General features: G+C 56.5%; 4 protein-coding genes and 2 long non-coding RNA genes across 12 annotated transcripts in view; 3 read left to right on the top strand and 3 right to left on the bottom strand.

Moving 5' to 3' along the window:
* The window catches only part of XAB2 (XPA binding protein 2), a 13,571-nt gene extending 4,725 nt beyond the window's left edge, over positions 1–8,846 (bottom strand). The window contains exons 1-12 of the mRNA XM_017500152.2: positions 8,727–8,846; positions 6,706–6,854; positions 6,299–6,422; positions 5,814–6,011; positions 4,711–4,845; positions 4,452–4,616; positions 2,628–2,772; positions 2,066–2,217; positions 1,502–1,621; positions 845–976; positions 506–637; positions 308–421 (exon numbers count right to left, since the gene is read on the bottom strand). Coding sequence (XP_017355641.1) covers positions 308–421; positions 506–637; positions 845–976; positions 1,502–1,621; positions 2,066–2,217; positions 2,628–2,772; positions 4,452–4,616; positions 4,711–4,845; positions 5,814–6,011; positions 6,299–6,422; positions 6,706–6,854; positions 8,727–8,777 — 1,617 coding nt within the window. The 5' untranslated portion in view covers positions 8,778–8,846. The remainder of the gene's footprint in view (positions 1–307; positions 422–505; positions 638–844; positions 977–1,501; positions 1,622–2,065; positions 2,218–2,627; positions 2,773–4,451; positions 4,617–4,710; positions 4,846–5,813; positions 6,012–6,298; positions 6,423–6,705; positions 6,855–8,726) is intronic.
* A 125-nt stretch (positions 8,847–8,971) lies between these two features.
* On the top strand, positions 8,972–10,900 carry LOC108283672 (protein PET100 homolog, mitochondrial). Its single transcript, XM_017500160.2, has 4 exons — positions 8,972–9,098; positions 9,852–9,938; positions 10,103–10,126; positions 10,749–10,900. Exons 1-4 carry the CDS (start codon positions 9,072–9,074, stop codon positions 10,830–10,832), a joined length of 222 nt encoding a protein of 73 aa, XP_017355649.1. The 5' UTR covers positions 8,972–9,071; the 3' UTR covers positions 10,833–10,900.
* On the bottom strand, positions 10,887–12,897 carry PCP2 (Purkinje cell protein 2). Of its 4 annotated transcripts, none has more exons than XM_037728368.1 (4): positions 12,672–12,897; positions 11,975–12,101; positions 11,649–11,773; positions 10,887–11,085 (listed from the first exon to the last, which is right to left on the bottom strand). In XM_037728368.1, exons 1-4 carry the CDS (start codon positions 12,720–12,722, stop codon positions 10,966–10,968), a joined length of 423 nt encoding a protein of 140 aa, XP_037584296.1. In that variant the 5' UTR covers positions 12,723–12,897; the 3' UTR covers positions 10,887–10,965. The 4 variants fall into 4 exon arrangements, with proteins under 4 accessions (XP_037584296.1, XP_017355647.1, XP_037584297.1 ...); XM_017500158.2 differs by having other exon boundaries at positions 11,975–12,089; positions 12,672–12,863; XM_037728369.1 differs by lacking the exon at positions 12,672–12,897 and adding an exon at positions 12,212–12,513.
* A 2,051-nt stretch (positions 12,898–14,948) lies between these two features.
* On the top strand, positions 14,949–16,204 carry LOC108283674. Its single transcript, XR_001816914.2, has 2 exons — positions 14,949–15,618; positions 15,817–16,204. It is a non-coding gene; the product is annotated as an uncharacterized LOC108283674 (long non-coding RNA).
* On the bottom strand, positions 15,630–17,721 carry LOC119467171. Its single transcript, XR_005195705.1, has 3 exons — positions 16,995–17,721; positions 16,089–16,166; positions 15,630–15,648 (listed from the first exon to the last, which is right to left on the bottom strand). It is a non-coding gene; the product is annotated as an uncharacterized LOC119467171 (long non-coding RNA).
* A 79-nt stretch (positions 17,722–17,800) lies between these two features.
* STXBP2 (syntaxin binding protein 2) overlaps positions 17,801–19,312 on the top strand; it is a 10,391-nt gene continuing 8,879 nt past the window's right edge. For 2 of the 4 annotated variants that reach the window (XM_017500155.2, XM_017500153.2), the window contains exon 1: positions 17,801–17,905. In XM_017500155.2, the coding sequence (XP_017355644.1) occupies positions 17,869–17,905 (37 nt within the window). In that variant the 5' untranslated portion in view covers positions 17,801–17,868. Of the gene's footprint in view, positions 17,910–19,312 lie in introns of all 4 variants that reach the window. The other 2 variants (XM_017500157.2, XM_017500154.2) reach the window with 2 other exon arrangements.

Here is a 19,312-nt window from a genome sequence, read left to right as displayed (position 1 = left end):
AAAAAAAAAAAAAAAAAAAAAAAAAAAAAAAAAAGGAATTCCACAGTGACATGCACAAAGAAAGCACCACACAAAGCCACAGGGAAAAAGCAGCTATGTGTAAGCTGAGGAGAGAGGTCTCCGGAGGAACCAGCCCTGCCCATGCCTCGATCCCAAACTTCTAGCCGCCAGGACTCAGAGAAGCTAGGTCTCTGCTGTTCAAGCCACCCAGTCTCTGCTGTGTCTCGAAAGCCCCAGCAGACCTGTAAGCTGTCCCTGGGGAGGGACACAGTCCTTCGGGGCCTCTGGGTCCGCCCTGGCCCCTCACCTTGAAGCTCTCCTCGAAGTACTTGTGCTCCTCCAGGAACATGGCATAGTTGATGACGATCTGGGGTGTCGCGATGCGCAGGTCCAGGATGCGGTCGTACACGGCCTTGGTGGACTGCAGGGATGGGGAGGGGACAGGTCGGAGCTGGCCCTGGAGCCGAGTGTGGGCCCCAGCCCTCCCTGGCCACAGGCAGCTCACCTGGAAGGTGCCAAGGCTCTCCTCCAGGTCGGCAAGCATGGACCACACCTTCAGTGACTTGTACACGCGGTTTTGCACGGGCTCTGAGCCGTCGAAGTACTCGGCCCGGCGGGCAGGCAGCGCTGTGGCCTTCTGCAGGGGGAGAGGGTGGCCGGGGAGGCACTCAGGGGCTGTTCCCGGCCCTGGCTGTCCAACCCGCAGCCCCTACCCCAGAGCTGGGACTGTTCTCACCCGCAGCCCCCACCCCAGAGCCTGGCCTGTTCTCACCCACAGCCCCCACCCCAGAGCCCAGCCTGTTCTCACCCACAGCCCCCACCCCAGAGCCCGGCCTGTTCTCACCCGCAGCAGCCGCAGGGCCTCGTCATAGTTCTCGTGCCGGAGCTCCAGCTCCCCGCACTGACACCACACGCTTGCCAGGTCATCCACCTGCTTGAAGTTCACCTTGGTGGCCTTCTCCAGGATGACACGGGCCTGCCGGGGAGGACAGAGGCCAGGCTGAGACCCTGCCTGCCTGGACAGCCCCCACCATCAAGGGTCAGAAAGGCAACTGTGCAATGTACAGGCACAAACATGCATCTGTGCACACACAGCCACACACCAGCATGCACCCAACCACGCACACAGGCACACGCAGTTATCATTACATGTACCCACATCCATGCACCCAAACACGCACACACACATGCACAGGTACATTACACACAAGCACACACGTGCGCACACATCCATGCACACACCCGAACACACATGCACACACACACACAAAGGTACCCTTACACCCACACACAAGCACACATACATCCATGCACACACACACCCCCTTACATGCACACACATGCAAGCACACACATGCAGGCACACATCTATGCACAAACATATGCAATACATCCATTCACACACAGGCACACACATGCATGCAGCCACATGCACACACACATCCATGCACATGTGCACACACACACGTACATACACAGGCACACACAGCAGGGTGCTCACATCGTCCAGCTGCCCGTTGTCCTCATAAAACTTGGCAAATGCCACCCACAGAGTGTGGGGCTTGCCTGTGGCCTTGAAGGGGTCCACCGTCTGCACAGCCTCTGTGTAGGTGTTGATGATCTGGGACAGGAAGGAGGAGGTCATATGGGACTCAGGACCCTGCAGGTGACTGTGGGGGCAGAGCTGTGTGGGGGCAGAGTTGTGGCTCTGAGGAGCAGGGCCTGGAGGGTGCTGTGACCCCTGGGGGAAGAGGCCAGGAAGGAACAGTAGCCCTGAGGGGTGGGGCCAGGATGGAGCTGTGGGCCCCTAAGGGGCGGGGCCAGGAGATGGATGCCCCCCCCCAGGGGGCAGAGCCAGGAGAGCTGTGCCTCTGGAGGCAAGGCTAGGGCAAGAAAAGAACCCCAAGAACAGAGGTAGAGTAAGACCTACTAAGCACAGTCAGGCCCCTAGGAGGTAACATTATGGGTAAAGGTGGGTGGCTCCCCAGTTCTGCAGAAAACTGTGGCCCTGAGAGGCTGGGCCCCTGTGGCCCTCAGGGGCAGGGCTAGGGCAGGCTTCACACACCTCCCGGGGACGGCCCTGGTGCAGGGCGACACGCTTATGCCACTCGTGCACATGGTGTGGGTTCTGGCGCAGCAGGACGCTGTTGAGGAGCAGGGGCCGCCGGCTGATGAGCTGCTCGAAGCGGGCTAGGCGCAGCTCCAGGTCCACATCGTCTGGGAGTCACAGACATGTTCATGAGGGGCGGAGGCCCAGGATGCAGGTCCCTGCATGCCACCACCTCCGCTCCCAGCCCTTACTCCGCTCCAGACCCTAGCCAAGTGCTCTGGGCCCTACATACTCAGCTTCGGGGTCTACCTGAGCCCTGCCCCAAGCCCCAGCAGATACCCCATCCTACCCCACTGTTCCCCTAGCCCTCTTGCCCTGCCAGGCTCTGGCCCAGGCCTGAGATGTGACCCCATTCCTGGCTCCTCCAAGACCCCCACACCACCTGCCTCCACCCAGCCTCTTTCCCGGCCGGCCCCCAGCTAAGCCTGGGGCTGCTCCACCTAAGGCATGCCCCACCCCCACCCGCCAATGTCCACTTAGCTCTCTCCCCACCAGCCCAGGGTCCCTAGAGGCTGACCCTCCTCCTCGCGCCCCAGCTCTGAGGCGGTCTCCATCTTTGCGGCGATCATGCTCTCCTCGAATTGGGCGTAGCTGTCAAACACCTGTGTGAAGTCCCGCACGGTCATCACTGTCCGGATGGCCTCCTCGTACACGTCCCGAGCCTGTGGCGACCCAGAGGGGGAGGTAAGAGGAAAGTGACACAGGGAACAGGCAGCAGCACCCTCAGCAGCAGCCCCACTCTGCAACCCCTGAGGGCCTTCCAGGCCCTCCCGTAGCACCTCTGGGCAGTGATCCCTGCACAGAGCCTCGGAGTCAAGTCTTCTCACCCCTACGCTGCTGGGGTGATCCTGGGACCTCCTCAGTAAACCGGGTGACTGCCCTCTGTGCACAGTGACCTCAAGGCTTGACTGAGACACGTGTGTGAATCACTTGGCACCCAACGGGTAGCCAAAACCCCCCAGCGCCTAGGGGTCCACCCTGCAGGGACTCTCATCTCAGCGCATCCTCGGAGGGCTCAGACTTTGCTCCAAAGCACCCCTCTCCCCTGCCTGACCCTCTTACCCAGTTCACCCATCCCCCAACTGCTCACCCACCCCAGCTCAGGCCCCCTCTCTCTACCCAGCCCTGACGGGTCTTACCCTGCTGCCTCCGACAGCCTTGGCCTACACATGTCCCTGGAAGGAGCGCTGGGAAACGCATGCCTGCTACCACCCCACTGGTGGCTCCCCAGTCAGCAGCATCGTCAGCCCGTTTGGCTCGCAAGGCTCCCAACCCATCTTCTCTGAGTTCCTGTGCTTCCCTGCTCTCGGCTCCAGCCCCACTCTGCTCCCACTGCCTCAGGCCGTCCCCTGAGCTTCCCACTCCAATGCCTGACAAGAGCCATAGTCAGCTGACCCCTGAGGGAATGGCCCCCACATGAGGTACCTACTCAGTGCTGTGCCTGCATTACCGTGCTGACTGGTGACAGGGAGGGACTGCCACCCTGATTTTACAAATGAGGACAAAGCCACGTTAGAGGCAAAGCCACACAACCAGAGGGGGAACTTGGAGCGCAAGTCTGGCAGACTCTAGGGTTGGTGTGCTTGCGGGAAGGAATGTCCCCCTCCCCTCACTCGGATGGCAATTGTGTGCAGGGACATGCATGTCTGTCACAAATACCATGTTTTCTTTTTTTTTTGAGATGGAGTCTCCCTCTTGTTGCCCAGGCTGGTGCAGTGGCGCCATCTCAGCTCACCGCAACCTCTGCCTCCTGCCTGCCTCAGCCTCCCGAGTAGCTGGGATTACATGTGCCTGCCACCACGCCTGGCTAATTTTTGTAATTTTGGTAGAGACAGGGTTTCACCAACTTGGCCAGGCTGATCTTGAACTCCTGACCTTGTGATCCACCTGCCTCAGCCTCCCTAAGTGCTGGGAATACAGGCATAAGCCACCACGCCTGGACTGTTTTCTTTTTCTTTCTTTCTTTTTGAGACAGTGTTTCACTCTGCTGCCTAGAGTGCAGTGTTGTGATCTCAGCTCACTGCAACCTCCACTTCCCAGGTTCAAGCGATTCTCCTGCCTCAGCCTCCTCAGTAGCTGGGATTACAGGTGCCCACCACCATGCCTGGCTAATTTTTGCATTTTTAGTAGAGATGGTGCTTCACCATGTTGGCCAGGCTGGTCTCGAACTGCTGACTTAAGTGATCTGCCCCTCTCAGCCTCCGAAAGTGCTGGGATTACAGGCGTGTACCACCACACCTGGCCACAAATGGCACGTTTTCTGCCTGTGCATTTGTCAATGTATGTCCCCGAGTGTCATGAACCCCGCCCTGAACCCAGAGCCCCATGCGCTTGTGTGCACCTTCTCAAAGTGGCCGCTGCGGATGTAGTAGTCGGCGAGTGAACACCAGAGCTTGCCCAGTTGGTCAGTGAAGCGGGTGAGGCCCCCACGGATGATGGCGTCCACGTTGAGGGACTGGACCTTGTCCGGGTTCTGGGAGATGAGGTCGCACAGCTCGTGCCACAGCTGTAGGGCATGGGGCAGTGGCGGAAAGAGTCTCAAGCTCAGTCACAGAGCAGGGCGGCCCTCCCACCGAGCTCCCAGTTCCCGGGAGGCCCACCTGGTAGTTGGACTTGCCAGCCTTGGACACGAAACGCTCATCGTTCACCACTGTGGCCAGGCGCTGTGCGGCTTCATCCAGCCGGTCACTTGACTTGAGGTATTCGATGTACTCCTCGGCACTCTCGGGACTCAGCTGGGGACCGACCCACCCCTCAGGCAGTCAGTGGGGCGGCAAGGCCACACCCACATCCCAAAATTCAGTGGCTCTGGGGCGTCCCCCCGCCCATTTACCACTGTCTTGGACAAAAGCAAGCCCTGTCAAACCAGCCTCAGCCCCACTAGTACAGTCCCGGTTCCTACTGGTCTAGTATCGGCCCCACTGGGTTAGGCGCTTAACCCACTATGGGTCCAGCCTCAGTCCTAACTAGACCATCTTTGGACCTTCTGGGCTAGCTTTGACCAACAAGAACACAGCCTTGACTGCAGTGGTCTAGCCTCAGTCCCAATGGTCCAGCCCTGGCCCTTTTGGGTTAGACTTTACCTTCCACCCATAATGGGTCCAGCCTCGGCTCCAACACTCCAGCCTCAGTCCTGACTGTTCTAGCCTTGGCCCCTTTGGGATAGCCTTGATCCCATGGGTCCAGCCTTGACTATGGTGTCCAGCCTGGGCCCCATGGGTCTAGCCTCAATCCTGACTGTTCCAACTTAGACTCCAAGTGTCACAGAACAGATACTGTAAGTTTGAGCAAACCATGCCACACTCCCACCCAGCTGGCGATTCCACTCTCCACCCTGCCTGCTGTACGTCCCCCATAGTTCTCTCCACCTCCTATTCTTGGCCCTCATGGCTGTGGTTTTACTCTGGTTCATGCCATCAGCTCAGGTGCATCTGTCTTCCTAGTGAGACTAAAAGGTCCGTGCAGACAGGGAGTGTCTTAGTCACATGGTCCTCAGCACCCATCTCTATGTCTAATGCGAAACTGGTATAAGCAAACTGTTTGGAAAATAAACACAAGAATCATGAACAACAAAACGCAAGTGTCTCCAGGAGCCTCTTCCCACATACTGTCTGTTGGGTGGCATCCTACACAGAGCTGGTGTCCCATTGAGGCTGCTTCTGGAAACTCTAACCTGGGGAACCAGCACACCTGCTGGGCTCACCTTGAGGAAGCGCCGGTAGCCACGCACAGCTGTCTCGGGCAGTGGGTGTGAGCGCAGGAAGCGCAGATACAAGGGCCAAATTCGAGAGTGCTGTGTGATGGGCAGCGCCCGGAGGGCACGGTCGAAGGTGCGGCGGGTGTGTGTGACACGCCCCTGGTCCATCAGGAACTGGCAGTAATCTAGCCACAGACGGGGCATCTGGGGGTACGGGGAGAGGCGGCTGGGGCTAAGCCATGGACTCCATGACCTGGCCACAGACACTCGATGTCCTATGGCTGAGCCACACCTAGGGCCACCACATAAATGCAGGGAGACCAAGAAACCCCCAGCTCCAGGACTGAGTCCAACCCAACTTCCCATGCAGAGAAGCAACAGGACTCCAGGCCCCCACCCCTATTATGCTGAGCCCAGCCCCCACACCCACCGCACCCACCACCATGGACTGAGCCCCACCTCCCCACTCATCGCCTTGCCCAGGCCCAAACCTTGTGCATGAACACAAAGGCCCTCTCATGACAGTTGTTGACATCTTCATAGGCGGGGTCGGTCACACAGCGATGCTTCACCTGTGCCCGACGTGCCTTCAGGTATCGGTACCAGAGTTTGTAGCTGGGGAACAAGAAGGGACAGACGCTGATTGGTCAGCTTTATGGACCCTCCCAGGACCACCTGCCCTGCCCCAGTTGGCAACTGTGGGAAGAAGGGGTATGGGGGTGGTGGTGGCATGTCTCAGCAATGATGGGACAGACTGGGACATCAGGGAAGGTGTGCTGACCCATCAAAGGATTTACAAGTCAGCGATGGAACACAATCACCTGGGACCTATTTGCCAATTTTGTTATATCCAGGTGGGGTGGGGGCTGGTGGGCAGGGCAGCTGGAGTCATTCCCACCTGCAAGGCAGGAGCTTGAGTGCCCGCTCGTACAGCTGATTGAGCCTGGGCTTCGGGGAGCCCTGTTTGAACTCAATGTAGCGAAGCCAGCATTTGACAGAGAACTGGTTCCGCATGATTTCTTCCTCATAGGGGAGGTCCTCTTCCTCCTGCCAGGGCCAGGGAATGGGAAGAAGAGAGACCTACCCTCAGAGCCTGCGTGCAGCATCACCCCACTACTGGGGCTCAGGTCCAAACTCTGGACTTTTACCCAGATCACGCCACCCACCAAGGAAGTCAGGTCACTAGATGCCCAGACAACAAGACACTGGTCCAGAACTTTACTCTCAGAATTTGACTCCCCACAATCGAACCCAAACCATCAGACTTCTCAGTCATTAGGACTCCGGGTCAGACATGAGTTCGCATCACCACCTGCTCTCTGCCCCAGATTATCAGACTCCTTAGACACCAAGGCCCTGGCCCAGATGCCAGGCCTCTGTCCTGGACACCAGACCTCACTTCTTCAAAACATGCCTCTTCAGCTGGGCACAGTGGCTCACGCTTGTAATCTCAGCACACTGGGAGGCTGAGGTGGTCAGATCACCTGAGTTCAGAAGTTTGAGACCAGCGTGACCAACCTAGAAAAACCCTGTCTCTACTAAATATACAAAATTGGCTGAGTGCAGTGCCTCACACCTGTAATCCCAGCACTTTGGGACGCCGAGGCAGGCAGATCACCTGAGGTCAGGAGTTCAAGACTAGTCTGACAAACATGGAGAAACCCTGTCTCTACCACAATTACAAAATTAGCCCGGCGTGGTGGCCCATGCCTGTAATCCTAGCTACTCGGGAGGCCGAGGCAGGAGAATTGCTTAAACCTGGGAGGCAGAGGTTGCAGTGAGCTGAGATCGTGCCATTGCCCTTCAGCCTGGGAACAAGAGAGAAACTCCGTCTCAAAACAAACAAAATTAGCCGGGCATGGTGGCACAAGCCTGTAATCCCAGCTACTCGGGAGGCTGAGGCAGGAGAATTGCTTGAACCTGGGAGGCAGAGGTTGCAGAGAGCCGAGATCATGCTGTTGCACTACAGCCTGGGAACAAGAGGGAAACTCCATCTCAAAACAAACAAAATTAGCCGGGTGTGGTGGCACATGCCTGTAATCCCAGCTACTCTGGAGGCTGAGGCAGGAGAATTGCTTGAACCTGGGAAGCAGGGGCTACAGTGTGCCGAAACTGTGCCATTGCACTACAGCCTGAGCAACAAGAACAAACCTCCGTTTCCAAAAAAAAAAAAAAAGTGCCTCTTCCCAGATACCAGGCCTTTAGCCTCTCAGCCTCCCCCTGCCACCACCCCAGGCCCAGATAACCAAACCTTTATCTCATCCACCAGGGCTCTCAGGTCCAGATTCCAAAGCACTCTGCCCCACAAGTTAACTAGGCTTTTATCTCATAAGAGGAGTTATGGTCCAGAGGCCAAGCCTGTAACTCTGGACACCAACAATCTGATGAAGATGTCATGCCTCTACTCCAGACAGTAAATATTTCATTGGCCATCGCCTCACAAGCTCCACATCACTACGGTTCTTCTAGCCTGGCCACCAAGTCTTTACCCCAGAAACTGCAGTACTGCAGTCCCGGCCTAGACCGCTACCCAGAAAACCAAGCCTTCACTCCAGAAACCAGAGCCCTGGCTTCGTAATCATGCCTTTACTTCAAACACCGGTCTTCACCTCTCAAGATTGTTATGCCATCTCCCTCCTCTCCCATTTCCTGTACGCCCCCATTTCCGCCCCTGGCTTGGGAGGCTAGACGCTTCACTTCGACAGTAATTTTCTTCTCAGGCCCTAAAATACACCACCATATCTTTCCTCCTGGCCAGTCCGGTGCGGACATCACTATCCGGTCTCTGGCCCGTTAGGGTTCCCAGCCCAGCCTGGCAGCTTTGGCCTAAACCCCCTTGGCGAACAGGCCCCTATCCCCTGCGGCGTCCAGGCCCCAGTGCCCCAAGGCAGGCCACCCCCGGCAACTCTGTAGACTCACGAAGACAAGGTCCGGCCGCTCGGGCCGGGAGAGTCGCGCCATCACCACCATTTTCCTGGATGCCCAGGCACAGTCGCGAGTCGCGCATTTATGACGTCTACCAATGACGGCCCGCCCCTCCGCGCCAGACCCACTTTCTATTGGCTAAATCCTTCTTGACTGACAGGCCTGCGTTTCGACGACACCAGCGACTGGAAGCAGATAGCGGCGCCCGAAGACTACGTCATCAGAACACACACTGGTCAATCAGCTTCAGCAGTGGAGCGTGCGAAACACCAATGAACTTCTGTCTTGCTGGAGTGTCGGCTTTGGGCGGAAGTGGCTTTCTTGACCGGGAGAAACGAGATGGGGGTGAAGGTGGAGGTATTTCGGGTCAGTGAATACAGGAGTGGGTTGAGAGGCTGGGCAGGGGATCTTCCTGGATCTGAGGATGAGGCTGGAAATCGGGGACTTTTCAAAGGAAGAGGGCGCTCCAAGGAGAAAGCTCTTGAGATTTGAGAGGAAACTTTCTGGTTGGAAATCCAGGAGAGGGGACGCTAGGTGGGGTTCTCGGATTTGGGGTTCTCGGATTTGGGCTTCTGGGTTTGGGGACTGTGAGAAGGCTGGTGTGAGGAAGGACCTCAGAGAGGGGTGACCAGAGAAGGGGGCTCTAAAGAAGGAAGACTTAAGATCCTGGGGCAGCTCTCGGGCTCGTGGTGGGTGGGTGTCTGATAGGAAGACTCATCTAGACTTAGAGAAGTAGAGTTGAAGAGTGAGTCCTCCTGGGCTTGGGGGTGCTCCCGCGATCTTAAGTGGGGATGAGTAATGAGATCTCCAGGAGATGCTTTTGAATGTAGCTGGGGCCTGTATGTGTGTGTGTGTGTGTGTGTGTGTGTGTGTCTGTCTGTCTTTGAGAGGAAGTCTCCATTTCATAGGGGACTTTCAGGAATTAGGCCTCCTGGATTATAGGAGTTAACGCTTTAGGGCGTGAGACTTGGGAGTTCTGGAGTTCTTGGGGAGGCCCCGAGGAGGAGCTCCTGGACTATACAGTAGAATGGGTCCCCCAGGCTCTCAGCAGCTTCTACATGTTGCTTGTGGAGGGGGGGAGCGGCGGGAAATCACCTCATCCACCCTCTGCCATTCCAGATGATACTCTACCTCACTTTCCCTGTGGCTATGTTCTGGATTTCCAATCAGGCCGAGTGGTTTGAGAACGATGTCATACAGCGCAAGGTGGGCATAAGAGGAATGTCCAAGGGTTCGTTCCAGAGGTGGGAGAGGGTGCGGGGCACCAATCTGCTGGGGACCCATGTCTGCCTTGCATGAGCCTACCTTGCCCTGGGTGTGGGGCTCTGGAGGGTCTTGACTCGTGTCTCAGCTGTGACTTTTCCCTACAGAGGGAGCTATGGCCATCTGATAAGGTAAGCGATCTCCTCTTCTTTCTACCCCGGGGATGGAGGAGGCTGGATTCCTGTGTCCAGGATGGGTTTCAGATGAAAATTTTAGGCGGAGTGCAGTGGCTCATGCCTGTAATCCCAGGGCATGGGAGGCTAAGGCGGTGGATCACTTGAGGTCAGGAGTTCAAGACCAGCCTGGCCAACATGGTGGAACTCCATGTCTACAAAAATATCAAATTTAGCCAAGCGTGGTGGCAGGTGCCTATAATCCCAGCTGCTCAGGGGCTTGAGGCAGGAGAATCACTTGAACCCAGGAGGCGGAGATTGCAGTGAGCCCAAGATTGTGCCACTGCACTCCAGCCTAGGCAACAGAAACTTCATCTCAAGAAAGGAAAATTTTATCCTCGGCCATGAGTCGGGAACTGAGCGCAGAGGAGTGGGTGGTTTTCTTACTGCCTTATCCTGGAAGAATGAAGCGGATCTCACTTGGACCCCATTGTAATTGGCAGGGGGCTTCCAGTAGAGACACTGAAACTTGAAGCCATGGTCTGGGCAGGGTGGTGAGAGTGGGAGTGGGATCTAGGCCCTGAGATGTGTACCCCTCCACCCTTCCTGTCCCCCTTCACCCCTGCTTCCCTGCCCCTAGCGTCAGGAGCTAGAAGAATTCAAAGAGAGGATACGGAAGCAGCGGGAGGAGAGGCTCCTTCGTGCTGCCCAGCGGAACTCCTGAGGCCTCCAAGTGGGCGTCCTAGCCCCTCCCCTGATGAAATATACACATACTCAGTTCCTTGTTGCTCATGGAAGTGTTTTATTTCTTTTATCAGCTTTTGGGGGCCAAGTGAGGCCCAAGATGGCTCAGGCCCTCAGGGGCCTTGTGTTGGGGGCTGGGGGCTGCTGTTCCGACGGAAGCCAAGAGCAGTCGGGTCCTGAGGGGTGAGCAAGGGTTGGGGACTGAGGGTCCCAGCTCGTTTCTGTGCTCCGTCCTGTGGATGAAGAGGGGTCAACCAGGGGGAGGGCTCAAGGGCAGTGCCAGCCAGAGGTGGCAAACATTGGAGAGACAGTGCTGGTGGGCATGTGTCCCACCTCATCCTCAGCACTGGTCTGTGTCTCCCCTCAATATCTGCCATTTAGGGTGGTATGTGAGTGTGAGGTGGCAGGTCTTGGGGTCCTCACTGGGGTCTTGATCAGAACCTGAGCTTCATGTATGTATGACATCAACACATGTGAGTATGCAATTGTATGTATCCCGTGCGTAAGCTCACACACCCTCCTCCCTGGGATATCTTCCTAGGAAGGGGTCCTATTTTCTCCCTTTGGCCTCCCCAGAATCTTCAGACTTGGGGGCAGGAGCCACAGTTCCAGCTGTAGGTCTGACATTGGCAGGGCCCCTCTACCCCATGCCTGGGCCTTGGTCCCCCTATCTGAAGTCAGGGCAGAGGATGGACAGAGGTGGGGCAGTCCCTATCCCTCCTGGCTGGGGTGGGGGGCAGGGTCGAAGAGCACAGCCTGGCGGGTTTCTCCTCGGCGCCGACAGAACATCACATACCTTGGGCCCCATGGGCTGGAAGCCAGGCAGGCTACTAACTGTCACACGTTGGTCATCCATGCGGCGGCCCTGGGTGCTGGCCAGCATGTCCATAAGGCTGTCCATCTCGGGTGTGGGGCCGCTCTCTGTGTGGATGTAGATGGACTTCAGAGGACACAGCTGGACTGGGACCCCCATCCCCACCCCACCCCTTCACCCCACACAGATGCTTCAGGGTGCACCACCACCTCCCACACGCCGTGCCCCCAGGCCCTCCAGATGACCACTCGCCGTGCACTCCCACCCCATTCATGCCTCGTGGATGGCATCCCTGTGCCCACACTCACCGCTCTTGGTGGTCTGGCCTGGCCCGGCCTGCAGCGAACAGCGCTGCCCCTCCATCCGGTCACCCTGCACGTGGCTCAGCAGATTGAAGAAGCCCTCCTGGTCTGGGGAGCCCGCCTGAGGACAGACTTGCTCAGTCTGGTTGGCCCTTCAGCTTGGGGCCCCTCCCCAGCCCTCCCAGCCCGATGGCTCCCACCCTGACCCCAAGGGCCTGCCATCCCCTCTTCCTTAGATCTCACCATGGTCCCTGCCGATCCCCTCTGCAGAGCTGCTCTGAATGAGACATGAGTCTCCTTCTCAATCCCGGCCCCCACCCCAGTGGCCCCAGCCGGCAGTGCCACTTCACGTGGTGCCGCCTCAAGGGACAAGCTGCAATGCCAGCATCCCGCTGTCCTAGATTGGGGCCTGAGGAGTGTGGCCTGAGAGCTGGGACACGAATCAGGGAAACACAGCCCAGGAGCCACCCCCAGGTCCCAGCATTTCCCATCAACAGGGGTCCACACGGAGAGCTCTGCCCTCTACCCTGGGGCCTGGCACTCAGATCTCCAAGCCCACCAGCCCCTGCCTGCAGCCATAACTGGATCAGGGGGTCCTAGGGGACCCACTCGCTAATTAGGTGCCCTACAAACTAATTAGTCTTGTCAGTTATGGGCTCTGAGACCTTGAGCTGGGGCCAGGATGGGGGCAGGGCCCTCTCACCTCCATGCGGGGGCCTGAGCCTTCCTCTCTCTTCTCTTCCAGATCCATCATGTCACTGGACTCCAGTCACTTTCCTGCTGGCCTCTGTCCCAGCCCAGCGCCAGAGAGGGCCTTTTAAACGTCTGGGACGTGGGGGTGTGCCATCTCCAAATCCCTAGCTCATGCCCCATCTGCTCCCACCCAAGCTTAAGCCCCATAAAGATCATCCAGATAATTGTTTGCCCACAACGATGCCAGATCTGGCATGGGGGGTAGGGGGCAGGGTGACCTGAGCTTGGACCTCGCTGGACCCAGCAGCAATGACCGGACCCCCAAGGACTGTCGGGTGTGGTGTCACAAAAGGCCTGAGCAGTGTCCCTGCAGTTGGAGAAGGCAGGATAGGGTGGTAGCCGGCTTGGGTGGGGACTTGCAGGTGTCCCCACCCAGCCACCCAGGTCTCCCTGCTGGCTCCTGGAAGGGCAGCTGCCACCTGCCATCAGTAGAGAAAGAGGAGGTTGGAGTCAAAGTCCCCTTCCCTGCCCCCTTCCCTCTCTGTACCCTCCTCACACACCCCCGGCCAGCCTAGCTCCAGCTCTGTCTCCTTGGCAGCAAGTCAAGGGTTCTCCCAGCCACCCTTCCCTCTACTCACTGTCCCTGGGGCCTGGCTGCTGGCCCCAGACCCCAAAACAAGAAGGTCTGGGATCTCTTGTCCCCATGCCACCCAGATGCCAAGTTGAGCTGTCTCCTCTCATCTATCACGCCAGCCCCAGGTGGGAACAGGAGGCGAGTCTCCCTGGGGACAGAGGCAGGCAAGGAAGAGAGGATGTCCCCACTTTCTCCCCTGAGCTGCTGTGGCTTTCCCTCAGTGCCCAAGGAAGGGATGCCACTGGGAGGTCCTCATCCCCTTCCCTGCCCTCCCCAAGACACCTTTACAGAAACCAGTGGAAGTTTCATCTCAATGAATGGGCTGAGCTTTCGCCACCTCTGCCCGAGGCTTCCCTGTTCCACCAAGGGCCAAGTTCACACCCTCTTCCTCCATGCAAGGAAGTGTCCCCTCCTCAGCGCATGTAGCCCTCTCCTTTCCTGGGACTCCCAGAGCAGAGTGTTACAGACCAAATGGCTTAGAGCAACAGAGATTTATTTTTATTTTATATACGTACATATATATATTTTATAGAGATGAGGTCTCACTATATTGCCCAGGCTGGTCTCAAACCCCTGGGCTCATGTGATACTCCCATCTGGGCCTCCCAAAGTACTGGGATTACAAGCATGAGCCACCATGCTCAGCCTTTAAATTTTTTTTTTTAACAAAATGTATTGAGCCAACGTTCTGGAGCCCAGAAGCCTGAAATTAAGATGTCGGCAGAGCTGTGCTCCGTCTGAAAACTAGGTCTCAGGATCCCTCCTTGCCCCTCCCTGGCTTCTGGCAGTGGCCTGCTGTCCTTGGTGTCCTTGGCATGTCATTGCACCTCTTCAGTCCCTGCCTCTGTGGTCACATGGCATTCTCCGTGTGTCCCAGTCTTCCTATAGCCATCTTTTTTTTTTCCCCAGCCACCTACACAGAATCAGGGAGACATCTGATGATCTTACAAGGACACCAGTGACGCTGCGTGAGGGGCCACTAGTCCAGCATGATCTCATCATCACTGCTAATATCTACAATGACCCCATTTCCAAATAAGGTCCAACTGGGAGATACTGGGGATTAGTACTTCATATCTTTTGGGAGTTGGGGTGGGATGGCTGGCCCTATCAACTCTCCCTCCCCACAAGGGGTCAGCCTGAGAAGCTGGAGGTGGTTCCCCCCCAGGATCTGGAGAGGCCCCTGCCTTCCCCTGCTCAAAACTCTTCCCTGGGCCCCAGTTGTTCTCAAGACAAAACCCAAACATCTTAGGGTTGTGGAAGTGTTCTAAAATGGATTGTGGTGATGAATGCACAACTCCAAAAATACTAAAAGCCATTGGCTTATGCACCTTAGGTCAGCAAGTTACATGGTATGTTAATTATATCTCAGTAAAGCTGTTAAAAAAGGAGGAAGGGGCAGGGTGCACCTAAAATCCTAACACTTTGGGAGGCCAAGGCAGGAGGATCTCTTGAGACTGGGAGTTTGATACCAGTCTGGGCAACAAAGAGAGACCCTGTCTCTTTAAAAAAAATTCTTTTAAAAATTAGCTGGGCAAGGTGGTGTGCACCTGTAGTCCCAGCTACTTGGGAGGCTGAGGTGGAAGGATCCCTTGAGCTCAGGAAGTCGAGGCTGCAGTGAGCTATGATCATACCACTGCCCTCCAGCCTGAGCAACAGAGTGACACCCTGTCTCTTCACAAAACAAAAACAAACAAAAATGGGGAGGAGAGAGAAGAAGGAACAAAGGAATAGAAAAGGAAACGAAAGGAAGAAATAGCCAAACTCCTTCGTAGGGTTGCCACCCACAAACAAAAACGGGGAGGAGAGAGAAGCAGGAACAAAGGAATAGAAAAGGAAACGAAAGGAAGAAATAGCCAAACTCCTTCCTAGGGTCGCCACCCATCCTGGTTTGCCTGTGGCTGTCCTGTTTTTAGCACTGAAAGTCCCGCATCTTGGCACTGGGATGGGTCGGTCAGACCTCATCCTATAGAAGTCTGACCCCTACTGCCCCCACCCTCCCTCCAGCCTTCGTAAATTCATGGCCCCTCCCTTCTCTACTGGACACTGCTGTGGGGCTGCTTCTCAAATTCCTTCAGGGATAACGTCTAAAGGCTTCTTCTTCAGAGAGGCCCTCGGGAGTCACCCTCAATAAAGTCCCCACCTACCCCTGCCTTTCCTGGTACTCACTGTCACATCAGTTTATTTCCTTTAGGGCAGCACTGATCCTTTTCTTGTCTTCTTTTCTTTTATTTTCTTTGAGACAGAGTTTCTCTCTTGTTGCCCAGGCTGGAGTGCAATGTTGCGATCTTGGCTCACCGAAACCTCCACCTCCCAGGTTCAGGTGATTCTCTTGCCTCAGCCTCCCGAGTAGCTGCGATTATGTAGCGGGGAGCTGGGGCAGGAGCCAAAAGCCTCAGCCTATTTCTATATAAATAATGAAGAAGAAAGTAACTAGAAATATGACGGTAGTAGTTATTAGCTATTTATGTGATCTTAGTTATTCATAGGTGATCCTAATTCTTTTACTAATGCCTCTCAGGTCGGAAGTGTGAACCTGGGGAGACACTGTGAAAGGAATGACCCTAAGGCAACACGCTTTAAGCCCTCTCTCACGCCTGCATAAGGGCTGCTGGAGGGCGCCTTGGTGTCAGACCTGGGAAAGTGCCCGCTGTTTAGCCAGCTAGGGAAGGAGCCGTCCAAGATGCCCGAGATGTCTCCTTCCCCAGAGGAGTTAGGAGAGAACTCGGCCCCTCCAAGCTCTTGCGGTGGGCCTGATGTATCAGGAAGGCCCGCAGACATCCGGGGGCTTACCTGTCTCTTATGCTGTGGTTCAATGGTCACGTTCCACGTCCACTCTCATGTTCCGCTTCTGCACCTGGTTCCTTTTTTCTTAGAAGAGATAATCAGTAAAAAAATACCAATCTTAATGTCTTTGCTTTTTCCTAACAAGTATGGAAAAAGTGCTGATACATTAGGCTCCTTACCTCATCTCGGCTATGTGAAATTGAGCCCCTACCTGTATGACACGTGATGTACTTGACCCTATCACTGCCATGCCCTATCTACCCTGCCTCCAGTCACTGACCACCAAGGCCACGCCCTACCTACCCTGCCCCCAGATTTGCAACTCAATAAAGGGAGAGCGTCTAGGCATTCGGGGCCACTGCAAGACTCCACGATTTGGTTGGCAGTGGACCCCCGGGCCCAAACTTTCTTTTCTCTGTCTCGTGTCTTCTCTTTCTACAATTTCTCATCTCCACACCAGCAGAGAGGGGCTCACAGAACCCTACAGGGCTGGACCCTACAGGATTACAGACATGCACCACCACACCCGGCTAAGTTTGTATTTTTAGTAGAGATGGGGTTTCTCCATGTTGGTCAGGCTGGTCTCGAACCTGAGCAACAGAGTGACACCCTGTCTATTTACAAAACAAAAACAAAAATGGGGAGGAAAGAGAAGAAGGAACGAAGGAATAGAAAAGGAAAGGAAAGGAAGAAATAGCCAGGTGATCCGCCTGCCTCGGCCTCCCAAAGTGCTGGGATTACAGGCATGAGCCACCGCACCTGGCCTCATTGATCCTTTTCTATCTCCCCCAGGCCTCTGGGTCTGATTCACTCTCCATGTCCCATGTAAATGGCAGGGGGCTTGGTACCTTTATCAACACGACCGCGTGAAGTAACCAGCTCAGACCACCAGGAGTCTATTTGCACACATACCTCGCACCTGAAATCGGAGACCTCATTTGTATGGGAGCTGCTGGGGCTGTGCTCTCTACACCACAGGACACAGCAGGAGTAGCCACTGAAATTTCAAGTCGAGTGTGGATGTGCGTGTGTTTGCCAGCATTTGAGGGCGTCACTCCCCATGTGTGTATCAGCATGTGAATTCGATTGTTGGCTCACGAGGGTAAACGTGGCTGCACCCAGAAGAGAGTAAGACTGTGACAGGCGCTCCCTGGGGACAGGATCCTGGCCAGAATCCCAGGAGGCTCACTCGTCGTGGCCTTGGATTAGGGATCCCGCTAAGCCTCGGTTTCCTCCTTGGCAGCGCACTCCAGGTGGGGGTCACGGGCAGGACTGAATGACAATTACATCCAGGTGTCTGCACACGAGGTCTCCCATCCTCCTAAATCCATCAAAAGTTATCCAAGCTGCTGCTGCTTCTACACTTTGAAGTACAGAAGGCAAGTGGGTCAAGATCCCAGAGCCAGACAGTGGCGGCCTGGTGGCATCGAGTGTGCACCGCGTATCTTGCAGACAAGGAACAGCCCAGGGAAGCTGGAGGGGTTATTGCTCTGCGATCCCGCTTCGCACGCAAGCCAGGAAGTGTGTATCTGAACTCCCATCTGCGAGCGTGTCGTCGAGGTGTGCCCCTCCAACTACTTCGTGCTCGGCAGCGCGGACGCACCTGCCGGTCCTCCCCGCGGGGACTCAACTTCCTGGGCCTGGGCGAGAACCAACGGCGGGGTGGGGCCAGGTGCGCAGGGGGCGGGGCCAGGGCCCGCGGGGCGGGGTCCACGTGGGTGACGCGCGGGGCCACGCCCCCACCTTGGGACAGATCCGGAAGCGGCGGCGGCGCCCCTCTGGGAAGATGGCGCCCTCGGGGCTGAAGGCGGTGGTGGGGGAAAGTGAGTGCCTCTCCGGGGCCGGGCTCTGGCGTCCCCTGGGGGGCGGGGGCACACGGGCTCTGAGACCCTGGGGTCGTGGCTTCTGGGAGTTCTGGGCCAGGCTGGGCGCCCCAGCAGCTGATCCTCGAGGGGGCGGGCGGGGACGGGGGCCCCAGCTGGACGTCCCTGCTCACCGGTGCCGGAGCGGAACAAAATTGGGGGACCGGACTCCGGGGACCCAAAGGGGACGGGTAGAGGGTGGCGTAGGCTGGGGCCCAGACTCAGCCTCCTAGAGTACCTGCCAGGGGAGGAGGGTACAACTGGATGCCCACACTCTAGGATCTCTTGAGCCGGACAAAGTTCAGGGATTGGATTCTTGGGACCCCCCCGGGACTCTGATCAGCGACCCCAGAGGCTATGAGCGCTTAGGGGACGTGTCCAGGCCCCACAGGGATGATGCAGGGGGCGCCTTCCTCCTTGCCCCATCCCCACTGGAGAAGTCAGTCGTCCAGGCCTCACGGGCCCCGGTTCTTGGGGGAGGGGTGGAAGGCGTCTCCTTCTCCACTCGGGGAGTTCCGGTCTCAGCTGCTCCTTCCGCCCTGGCCGCCCTGATAACAGTGGACATGGCACAGTGGACGTGGCTGGGCGGGGCCACCCCGTTACTTCTCTTCTCTCCCTCCTCTAGGCAGGGCAGTCGGTGGCTCAGACCCCCTTAATTGGGGGAGATTGGGAAAACAGTGATTCTGTTTTACAGATAAGAAAACTGAGGCAGGAGGTCGGCGGGATAGCCACAGCTAGGCATGCCTCACAGCTGGGACCCAGGGGTCCTACATTTTAGACCAGGGTCAGGGGACTGGCTGAAACCAGTAAGGACAGCAGGAAAACTTGTGATAGTAGGTGGAGAAGCCCAGAGCCTAGTTCTAGAGGCAAATAGAGTTGCAGATGATCCTGGCTCTCCACTTTTCATTCATCTAAAACGTGTTATTGATTAGCTATTTTGCCCAGGCACTCTGCCATTTAGCCGTTCAGGATGCTTAGGTGAGTTGCATGTCGCCTAAGAATCTGTTTCCCTGTCTGTGAATTGGGGGTGACCCCAGAAGCCACCTCACAGAACTGGGGGGGTAAAAATATGTGGTTCCCATGCAGTGTCTCATATCTGTAATCCCAGCACTTTGGGAGGCTGAGGCAGAAGGACTGCTTGAGGCTAAGCGTTTGAGACCAGCCTGGGCAACATAGCGAGACCTCATCTGTACAGAAATAAAAATAAATTAGCAGTGTGTGGTACACACACCTGTAGTCCCAGCTGCTCGGGAGGCTGAGGTGAGAGGATCGCTGGAGCCCAGGGGTTGGAGGCTGCAGTGAGCTATGATCACACCACTGCACTTCAGCCTAGATCACAGAGTGAGACCTTCCTCTCTTTAAAAAAAA

This window comes from Cebus imitator, unplaced genomic scaffold (genome assembly GCF_001604975.1).
Source record: "Cebus imitator isolate Cc_AM_T3 unplaced genomic scaffold, Cebus_imitator-1.0 Scaffold263, whole genome shotgun sequence".
Classification (NCBI taxonomy): domain Eukaryota; kingdom Metazoa; phylum Chordata; class Mammalia; order Primates; family Cebidae; genus Cebus; species Cebus imitator.
Note: the sequence above shows the minus strand (reverse complement) of the source record. Positions and strands in the feature narration are given on the sequence as shown.

What these genes read in the sequence shown, in the direction of transcription:
- LOC108283672 (XM_017500160.2), top strand. Translation starts at nt 9,072, where the DNA reads ATGGGGGTGAAGGTGGAGGTATTTCGG. An exon ending in ACGATGTCATACAGCGCAAG is followed by an intron (nt 9,939 to 10,102) that starts GTGGGCATAAGA and finishes TTTTCCCTACAG; the next exon opens with AGGGAGCTATGGCCATCTGA. An exon ending in AGCTATGGCCATCTGATAAG is followed by an intron (nt 10,127 to 10,748) that starts GTAAGCGATCTC and finishes CCCTGCCCCTAG; the next exon opens with CGTCAGGAGCTAGAAGAATT.
- PCP2 (XM_037728368.1), bottom strand. Translation starts at nt 12,722, where the DNA reads ATGATGGATCTGGAAGAGAAGAGAGAGGAAGGCTCAGGCCCCCGCATG. An exon ending in GCTCAGGCCCCCGCATGGAG is followed by an intron (nt 12,102 to 12,671) that starts GTGAGAGGGCCC and finishes CAGACTGAGCAA; the next exon opens with GTCTGTCCTCAGGCGGGCTC. An exon ending in TCCAGCCCATGGGGCCCAAG is followed by an intron (nt 11,086 to 11,648) that starts GTATGTGATGTT and finishes CTTCATCCACAG; the next exon opens with GACGGAGCACAGAAACGAGC.